The following is a 10,719-nucleotide window of genomic DNA, read 5'->3' as shown; positions in this document are numbered from 1 at the left end:
AATAACAAGTTGACATTTTTGCTGTAATTCATTTATGGTTACCTGAAAATCTGTACTTATTTCTCTGCAAATTAGCTTTGCCTTCCTGACTAACCCAAAGCCTCTCTAATGCTTTTAGGAGCTTGACTCTCTTCAAAGTCCTCTGTGCTGGATGTACTCCATTTATTTGCCCTTCCAGATCTCCCCCTCTAGTCTTTTCCATCCCCTCTGTTCCCAGGAGGCTGACCTCCAGAACTGCATCAAGGAGCTCCCTTGCTCTCTGTCTTCAAGTTGCTTGGGCCAGTGGAGAATCCCAGCAGGAGATAGATAGGGAGAATAGACAAATGTTGGGTTATTAATGCCCCTCACTGCCACTTAGTTGAGTCAGCAGGGCTGATTGCATTCCTCCACTACAGGCCACAGCTCCTAAAAGGCAGCCCTTGCACACAGCTCCCTCTCCAGATTCGGTTAGCTGTTCTTTCCCTGTTTCCCTTAATTGGCCCCAGGGCACTGCATTCTCCCTCCTGATTTCCCTAAACTCTGTCCACACCTTTGTAAATAGTCCCTTTATTAAATTCACCTTGAATTATCCGGTTTGATTGAGCCAATGTGTTTCCCTGATACATTTTACAAATGACAGTTTCCAAATCCCAAACATCAGACATATTCTGTCAATTGTCACAAAGCAATAATCATTTATTTTTTAAAGTCATTTACAGGTATTTGTAGGCAAACGGATTTCCACTTTAAGACAGATAAAGAATGTGAGATTAAATAAAATAGCATGCAGACATTCCTTTTATTGTTTCCTTTTGTTTTAACTGTGTCTGTGGTATTTTTAAGTGCCGTATTTAACTACTATACTATTACAGTCAAATACTGATTATCCATGTGTACTGCTGACACCATTTACAGTCATTGCATCTATTTGTATCAGGAACTCTTGCTACCAAGTTAATACTCTGCTCAGCTACACTGAGACGACAGCCCTGCTCTGTCTCGGATAAAAGTGGTTAGACTACCCATACATTTCTAATGTCTATACCCATGCTGATCCCCTTTTTAAGAACAAATGATCAAGACCTAAAGTATATGGAAAATTGGTGAAAAGTACATTAATTCTAGTTGTATAAGAGGAAACAAATCCATCTAAAAAGTTAATGGCAGTAGAAATAAAAATCATAAGCCTTTACAGTAAAATATTAGAGTTCAGTATGCTTGGTTTCTAATGATTTCTATCCAAAAGAAGTTCTATTTAAAACTTAGCAAATATATCACAATCACAAAGACTAAGTTGTATCTACATAGCCAAAATGAAATGGAGTTAAGGCAATATCCAGATAACTCAAGATTTAAAAAAAAAAAAACACACACACACCAAAAAAACAAAAACAAAAACATTTTTCTTGCAAAGGCAAGAAAAGGACAGAAGTAGTTTTCTGCTACTCAAACCAAATCCACTTTTATCATCATTCCCTATATTATTCCAAAGTTTCAATATTTTAGACCAAATGGTTTGGAGTCTCAACTTTGTGAATGTTGATCTCAGGTGTGCCATTCATTCTGTGAGTATGGACACAGATTATAGAAGAAAAGCTTAATTTTTTTACCTTAACTGTACAGACTGGTTATCAATAACGACCTCAACAGGAGATCGAGACCATCCTGGCTAACATGGTGAAACCCCGTCTCCACTAAAAACTACAAAAAACTAGCCGGGCGAGGTGGCGGCGTCTGTAGTCCCAGCTACTCGGGAGGCTGAGGCAGGAGAATGGCGTGAAGCCGGGAGGCGGAGCTTGCAGTGAGCTGAGATCCGGCCACAGCACTCCAGCCTGGGTGACAGAGCGAGACTCCGTCTCAAAAAAAAAAAAAAAAAAAAAATAACGACCTCAAACAAATGAAAAACTTGCTTTTTAGAGACTTGTACTAAGTTAGGACTGAAGTAGTCCTCCAAATTCACCTACCCCATTTAGCTCGTTTTATTGCCAAGGAAACTGGAATCCAAACAGATTCAGCAACTTGCTGAAGGTAACACTGATAAGCCTCAGCGTCATGCTTTTCTGTACACCATGCTTAATCACTCTGTTAGTTTACCAGTTGGTCTACATGTGGCAAATCTTTCCAAGTGCTTCATTCAATATGTTTTTTTTTCTTTCTGCATTTTGTCTGATCATATGTATACCAGGTGCTAAGGATATATGTAGGTGAGGAACTATGATTCAGTGTCAGCCAATCAAGAAGAAATTTTCCTATAATTTCAAATAAATTCTGTACTTTTACTAAGAATGAAACCAATTTGAATAGTAAATATGAAGAATACTGGTTTTGTTTGCCATCTTTTAAATCCAAGCACCCATGAGGTTTTTTGTTTTTTTGTTTTTTTGTTTTGTTTTGTTTTGTTTTGTTTTGTTATAGCAGGAAGATGGGGAGAATATAATGAAATCAGAAATGACTGATAGATTTGGCCTCTTCAGTTTGTCACATGCTGCATCTGAACAGTCTGAATAGCAAACACTGAGAAATGCCAGGCCAGAGAATTTGGGGCCCAATCCTTTTAACCAGCAAATGGGACAGTCCAATGAAACAGACAGCCACATGAGTGGCTTTTGATTTGATTCCACTGACATCCACACAGTTCAAATTCAATGTCATATTTATTTTAACATTGCAGTGAAAAACGCTACTAAACAGACAATGTAATAAAGTCAATAAGGCTCAAGAAAAAATGCTTATTTTTTGTAGCAAGAAAAGCTTTTTTTTTTTTTTTTTTGGCAAATGGTTCTGTAGTCATAGAACATGAAGATACTTAGAATTAATCTCCCAATATGAAAATGTCCCCAAATTATCAAGTTGAAAGGCACATACCACTGCCCCAGCAGTTCATTCAAGTTGTCGTTAGCATGTGAAATTTTAGTTGTGCTTTTAGCTTGTTATCAATGCAATATGGCCTTAAAAAGTGACATTCGTGCATACATATAATTTCTTTTAAAATGACCAACCCTCTTCCTCTTTTCTGATTTTCATTACTGAAGATCAATTTTTGTTAGTTCTTCATTTGATAGAGGACCTGATCCATGATGGTCTTGGAAAGATGCACTTCACGGTTTGTGCTCTATTTTATCTACAAACAAAGTTTCAATTATCTTTGTGTCCTAACACAAAATGGGGTTTCTTGAAATATCAGTGTGATGGTGCTTCAATACTGTCATTTGTTGGAATGCAAAAGTGCTGGATTATTATCTTTTCTCACTGGTTGTTTAAGGCTTACTTCACTTCCAGAAGAGATGATTGGCAAACTGTTATCCATATGGTACCTGATAAGGTGGCCGACGTTATCAAATACATGATCCTTGGTCCTCACCTTGAAAAAGAAGTACAAATATATTTAGGTTAAATTATAGTAGTTCTCCTGAAAGATATAAACAATCAGGGGGGAAATGCCAGATATATACTTTGCTGAAGAAAAGGTCCTCTTTTTTTTTTGGAGACAGTCTCACTCTGTCGCCCAGGCTGGAGTGTAGTGGCACGATCTCGACTCACTGCAACCTCCGCCTCCTGAGTTCAAGCAATTCTAGTGCCTCAGCCCGAGTAACTGGGACTACAGGCACGGGCCACCATGCCTGGCTAATTTTTTTGTATTTTAGTAGAGGTGGCGTTTCACCATGTTGCCCAGGTTAGTCTCGAACTCCTGAGCTCAAACGCCCACCTTGGCCTCCCAAAGGGCTAGGAGAAAAGGTGCTTTTAAATAGTTGACTCTGTATTCCCTAGTCAACGATTTCCTCATTCCTCATTACCATTGTAAAGCAACCTTTCCAATAGGTTAGGAAAATGGTAGGCACTTGTCACCCAATCCAAATTTGCAATCAGCCTCTTTGCAGTATTATTGCTTGGTATATTCTATGTTACTATCTCTATGACTATTTTACTGGTTTGCATACAAGCATGAATCCCAGGATTGTAATTATCTTTGTTAACCACAGTGCTTCCATATCACCTTGTCTCTGTCGGAAGCAGGCCTTTCTGGAGAAGTCCTACCTCCTGCCTCTCTTTGGAGGCTCAGCATTCCTGTCTTCTCCAAGAAGCCTCCTCAGACCTTTCTAACAGGCATTCACATCTCCTTCCCACAGACTTCATAGTAGCTGATTCACAGATATTTGTTGCATGGAACTTACTGTCTGCATGCCAAAGAAATTCAATTTTCTTATGGCATGCCTTCTAGGGAATTCCCTTCCTAGTACCCTGTGCATAGACAGAAGATGTACATTACTATCCATTGTGGCTCCACCAGTTTGGTGGCCTGGTTATATATGTGCTCCTGTTTGGAGGGTGGCTAGTAACCATCCAGGAAAGGGAAGGCATGCAACAAGGCAGCTCCTCGTTATGTATTTCTGCTAGTTCTCCTACAAAGGATTCCTGGAGTTCTGTCTAGATGTTGGTTTTTGTCATATTAAAATCATGCATAATTACTGGAATAATTAACACAATTTGAATATGGACTCTGACTTAGATAACAGTATTGTATAAATGTTAAGTTTCCTGATTTTGATCTTTGTACTATGACTGTGGAAGAGAATATCTCTGTTCTTAGGAAATACACATTCAAGGATTTACAGGAAAGGACACAATGGCACCAATTTGCTCTCAAATGGCTCCAAACCTCAGAGAGGTTTTCATCTCATTCCCATCCCATACCAGATGAGCTGACCAATCCTGCCATTCTATGTTCTTACTGCGAAGTTACTCTGCCTTCTTCTTTGTATTTCTTCTGCCTCCATTTTGCCTCAGGCTTTCATTCCTTTTTACCTAGAAGCCTCTAATTACTTTCTCTGTCCCTGGTCTTTCCCGTTCTCTTTAATCAATCCTGTATACAAGTGTCAAATTAATCTTTCAAGTACAGAGATTGTAAACAGGCCACTCTGACCAAATGCCCCATATGCTTCAGTCTGCTAGGGACTAGGATGGGGGTGGGGGGGTTATGCACAGAGAGTTTGAACTATTTTGAATTAAAAATAGGGAGAGTTCCTATAAAACTCTGGTTTTATGACTTATTTGAAAAAAATAAAATCTGGTCCCACTGGGCCTCTGCTCTGCATGACAGCAATTGATTGGAGCTGAGTGGTGACTGCCCCCTTACACAGGATATGTGCCTTTTTTTACACAGCCCACTGTACCTTATGCTCGCTCTATCCCCTGCCCAGCTTTATTCACTTACCGTACTGGCCTAGCCCTGCAAACACTTGTGTTTGTAACCTCACCCACACAAGATTTTTTCCTTGTGGTAAGAAACATATAACATGAGATCTGTTATATATGTATTTAACAGATATATATATGTATTTATAATATAATTCAATTAGTCAAGGATTCATTTTATTTATTTATTTATTATTTGTTTACTTATTTATTTATTTTTGAGACGAGTCTTGCTCTGTCGCCAAGGAGGCTGGAGTGCAGTGGCACCATCTTGGCTTACCGTAAGCTCCGCCTCTCGGGTTTATGCCATTCTCTTGCCTCAGCCTCCCGAGTAGCTGGGACTACAGGCGCCCACCACCTCGCCCGGCTACTTTTTTTGTATTTTTAGTAGAGACGGGGTTTCACCGTGTTAGCCAGGATGGTCTCAATCTCCAGACCTCGTGATCCTCCCGCCTCGGCCTCCCAAAGTGCTGGGATTACAGGCGTGAGCCACCGCAACTGGCGGATATATATGTTATATAACAGTTAACAAGACTGTACACTTAACAGATTTTTAAGTGTACAGTACAGTCTTCTTAACTGTTAAGTACAATGTTATACAGCAGATCTCTGGAACTTTTTCATCTTGCATGTATGACTGAAACTTTTACCCATCAGACAGCAACTACCCATTTCCTTGAGAACATTATAGCATAGGACAGGATTTCCTTCTTTTCTATGGTTGTTCTATGGTGTTCCACTGTATGGATATACTATATTTTCTTTATCCATTAGTCCTGTGGTGGATCTTTGTTTTCACCTCTTGACTATTGTGAATAATGCTGCAATAAACATGGGAGTGCAAATATCTTTTCAAGATCCTGCTTTCGGTTATTTTGGATAATTACCCAGAAGTGAGGTTGCTAGATCATACGGTAGTTCTATTTTTAATTTTTTGAGAAACCTCCAAACTGTGTTCCATAGAGGCTGTACAATTTCACACACCCACCAATAGTGCACGGGGGCTCCCATTCTTCAAATCCTTGCAAACACCTCTTATCTTCTTCCTCTTTTTTTAAAATAATGGCCATCTTAACAAGTGTGAGGTATTATCTCACTGTGGTTTTGATTTGCATTTTCCTGATGATTAATGATGTTGAGCATGTTTTCATATACCTGTTGGTCATTTTTTGGTCTTTTTGGAGAAATCTCTATTCATTCAAGTCCTTTGCCTATGTTTTAATTGGTTGCTTTTTTTTTTTTTTTGCTATCGAGTTGTAGGCGTTTCTTACATATTTTGGATATTAACTCCTTATCAGATACATTGTTTGCAAATAGTTTCTCTCATTCTATAGGTTGCCTTTTCACTAAGCTGACTGTTTTCTTTGCTGTGCAGAAGCTTTTTAGTTTAATGTAATGCCACTTCTCCAGTGTCCCTTTTATTGCCGTGGAAATACCACTTTTCCTTCTGCCTCTAGTTTCATTCCACTGATATTTGGCATGATGTCAGCCTCTTAAATTTGTCAAGACTTGTCTTGTTATCTAACATGATCTACTCTGGAGAATGTTTTGTGTGTACTTGAGAAGAATATGTATTCTGTTGCTGTTGCATGGAATGTTCTGTATATGTATGTTAGATCTATCGTGTTGTTCAAGTTCTTTTTTTCCTCATTGATCTGTCTGGTGTTCTATCCATTATGGAAAGTGGGGCGTTTAATCCCCCTACTATTATTATTTTGCTACCTATTTCCCCCTTTAGTTCTGTCAATGTTTGCTTCATATATTTGGGTACACTGATGTGCATATATATTTATAATCAATATATCTTCCTGAAGAATTGATCCTATTAACATTATATCATGTCCTTCTTGGTCTTTTTTGACATTTTGACTTAAAGTTTATTTTGTTTGATATAAGTATGACCACTCCTGCCCTCTTTTGGTTATCATTTTCATGAAATATCTTTTTCTAAACTTTCACTTTCAACCTACGTGTGTCCTTAAATCAAAGGTGAGTCCTTGCCAGCCATGGTGGCTCACGCCTATAATCCCAACACTTTGGGAGGCCGAAGCAGGTGGATCACCCGAGGTCAGGAGTTTGAGACCAGATTGGCAGACATGGTGAAACCTTGTCTCCATTAAAAATATATAAATTAGCTGGGCATGGTGGCAAACCCCTCTGGTCCCAGCTACTCAGGAGGCTGAGGCAGGAGAATCACTTGAACCCAGGAGGCGGAGGTTGTAGTGAGTTGAGATTGTGCCACTGCACTCCAGCCTGGGCAATAGAGTGAGACTCCATCTCAAAACAAACAAATAAATAAAATAAAATAAAGTGAGTTTCTTATAGATAGCATGTAGTTGGATCTTGTTTTTTTTAAATCAATTCAGCCACTCTATGCTTTTTGATTAGAGAATTTAATATATTTACATTTAAAGTAGTTAATACTAGAGAAGAATTATTACCATTCTATTAATTGTTTTCTGAATTAAAGCTTTTTTTGGTCCTGTTTTTCCTTTCTTGCTGTCTTCCTTTGTGTTTCATTGATTTTTCATAGTGAATAGGCTTTAATTCCTTTATCATTTTGTTTTGTGTATCTTCTAGAAGTATTTTCTTTGTGGTTACCATGGGGCTCACATAAAATGTAGCTACAACAATCTATTTTAAACTGATAACAACTTAACTTCAATCACATACAAATACTCTACACTGTTATTTCTCCACACACAATTTTATGTTATTGATGTCACCAATTACGTTTTAAAGTTTGCGTATTCATTAACATATTTTATAGTTATATGGTTATTGCTGCATAATAACATTTTGGTTAACAACAGACTGCATATACAATGGTGATCCCATAAGATTATAATGAAGCTGAAAAATTCCTGTTGCCTAATGGCAATTGTCCTAAAGAATTGACTAAAGAGTTATTGGAACTGAAACAGGAAGGCATAGCTGAAGAGGAGGCAAAAGGAAAGGAAAGTGCAGGCAAAGAAAAAGAAGAAGAATCCCCTCAAAAATTAACAATAAAGAGTTTAGCAGAAGCTTTTTCAGACCTTAACAAGCTTCTTGAAAAGACTAAAAACATGGACCCCCAACACCAAAAGGTTTTCATTAATAGAAAAGAATGCTCGCCTGTAATCCCAGCACTTTGGGAGGCCGAGGCGGGCGGATCACGAGGTCAGGAGATCGAGACCATCCTGGCTAACATGGTGAAACCCCGTCTCTACTAAAAAAATACAAAAAACTAGCCAGGTGAGGTGGCGGGCGCCTGTAGTCCCAGCTACTCGGGAGGCTGAGGCAGGAGAATGGCGTAAACCCAGGAGACGGAGCTTGCAGTGAGCTGAGATTTGGCCACTGCACTCCAGCCTGGGCGACAGAGCGAGACTCCATCTCAAAAAAAAAAAATAAAAAAAAAAAAAAAAAAAAAAAAAGAATGCTCATGTTGCATTATCTGCATACGAGCAAATCTATGATGAAAAAAGAAACAAAGCAAGCAAACTGCCATGGTCATATTTCTGAAAATAGTGACACTTTCTCAAGAGACTCAGGCAGGTCCTTTAGGAGACATTCTAGAATAAGGCATTGTTATCATAGGAGATGACAACTCTATGCAAGTTATTGCCCCTTGAAGATTGTGGAATAATATGTGGAGATAGAAGACAGTGATATTGATGATCCTGCCCCTGTCTAGTGCTAGCCTAATGTCTGTGTTTCTGTCTATATTTTTAACAACAACAAAAAAGTTTAAAAGTAAAAAATATAAATAAATTTAAAATAGGAAAAACCATATAGAATAAGGATATAAAGAAAAAATATTTTTGTACAGCTGTATAACCCATATTTTAAGCTAAGTGTTATTACAAAAAAGTCAAAAGATTAAAATAATTTAAATGTTTACATGTTTACAAAGTAAAAAAATTACAGTAAACTCAAGTTAATTTATTATTGAAGAAAGAAAATTTTAAAAAATAAATTTAGTGTAGCCTAAGTGTATAGTATTTATAAAGTGTGCAATAGTGTGCAGTAATGTCCTAGGTCTTTACATTCGCTCACCACTCACTCGCTGGCTCACCTGGAGCAATTTCCAGTCCTGCAAGCTTCATTCACAGTAAATGTTCTATATAGGTGTGACATTTCAAATCTTTTATATCCTATTTCACTGCACCTTTTCTATGTTTACATACACAAATATTTACCATTGTGTTACAATTGTCTACAGTATTCAGTACACTAACATGCTGTACAGGTTTGCAACCTACAAGCAATAGGCTATACCATATAGCCTATGTGTTAGTAGGCTATACTATCTAGGTTTGTGTACATATATTCAAAAATGTTTGCACAATGAAAAAACCATCTAGCTATGTATTTCTCATAACATTTCCCCACTGTTAAATGATACACAACTTATTTTTCATACTTTTGTCTTTTAACTTCTATAACCAGAATTATTTACACACTGCCATTACAATATTACAGTATTCTGTATTTTTCTATATATTTACCTTTACCAGCAAGATTTGTACTTTCATATACTTTCATGTTACTGTTTATTATCCTTTTGTTTCAACTTTAAGGACTTTAGCATTTCTTGTAAGGCAGATCTAGTAGTAACAAACTCCTCATCTTTTGTTTATCTCAGAAAGTCTATATTTCTCCTTTATTTTTAAAGGATGGTTTTGGCCAGGCATGGTGGCTCATGCCTATAATCCCAGCACTTTGGGAGGCCGAGGCAGGTGGATAACCTGAGATCTGGAGTTCAAGATCAGCCTGGCCAACATGGCAAAACCCCGTCTCTACTCAAAATACAAAAAATTAGCCAGGTGTGGTGGCAGGCACCTGTAATCCCAGCTACTTGGGAGGCTGAGGCAGGAGAATCGCTTGAACCTGGGAGGCAGAGGTTGCAGTGAACCAAGATGGCGCCATTGCACTCCAGCCTGGGTGACAAGAGTGAAACTGGTCTCAGAAGAAGAAAAAAAAAAAAAAAGAAAGGATAGTTTTGCCAGATAGAGTAGTCTTGGTTGGCAGTCTTTTTTCTTTTAGCATTTTGAATATATTGAACCCACTGATAGTCTTACAGGGGTTAGGATAAATGTGCTGATAGTCTTATGGATGCTCTCTGGTACATAATGAGTCTCTTGCTGCTTTCAAAATTCTCTGGTTTTGACAATTTGATTGTAATGTGTCATGATGTGAATGTCTTTGGGTTCCTCATAGTTGGAGTCCATTGGTCTTCTTGAATCTGATGTTCATTTTTGTCCCTTACTTGGGAAGATTTCAGACATTATTTCTTTAAATAAGCTTTCTGTCCCCTTTCCCTCTCTCCTTCTTCTCCTTCACTCTCTTCTCCTTTTTGAAATCCAATAACGCATAAATTGATCTGCTTGATGGTGTATCATAAATCCCTTAGGCTTTCTTCACTTTTTAAAATTTTGCTGTTGTTGTTGTTGTTCCTTTTTCTGAAGAATTTCAAATGACTTCTCTTTGAGTTTGCTATTTTTTTTCTTCTGCTTAATCAAGCCTGCTGTTGAACCCCTCTAGTGAGTTTTTCAGTTCAGTTATTGT

At 38.0% G+C, this 10,719-nt stretch overlaps 1 protein-coding gene across 1 annotated transcript in view; it reads right to left on the bottom strand.

Annotated features, from left to right (window-relative positions):
* Positions 1-654: 654 nt before the first annotated feature.
* SHC4 (SHC adaptor protein 4) overlaps positions 655-10,719 on the bottom strand; it is a 149,131-nt gene continuing 139,066 nt past the window's right edge. The window contains exons 12-13 of the mRNA XM_033190186.1: positions 1,868-3,340; positions 655-1,621 (exon numbers count right to left, since the gene is read on the bottom strand). Coding sequence (XP_033046077.1) covers positions 3,185-3,340 — 156 coding nt within the window. The 3' untranslated portion in view covers positions 655-1,621; positions 1,868-3,184. The remainder of the gene's footprint in view (positions 1,622-1,867; positions 3,341-10,719) is intronic.

Source organism: Trachypithecus francoisi, unplaced genomic scaffold, assembly GCF_009764315.1.
Source record: "Trachypithecus francoisi isolate TF-2019V2 unplaced genomic scaffold, Tfra_2.0 Lachesis_group3, whole genome shotgun sequence".
Classification (NCBI taxonomy): Eukaryota; Metazoa; Chordata; class Mammalia; order Primates; family Cercopithecidae; genus Trachypithecus; species Trachypithecus francoisi.
This window is presented reverse-complemented; position numbering and strand designations above follow the sequence as displayed.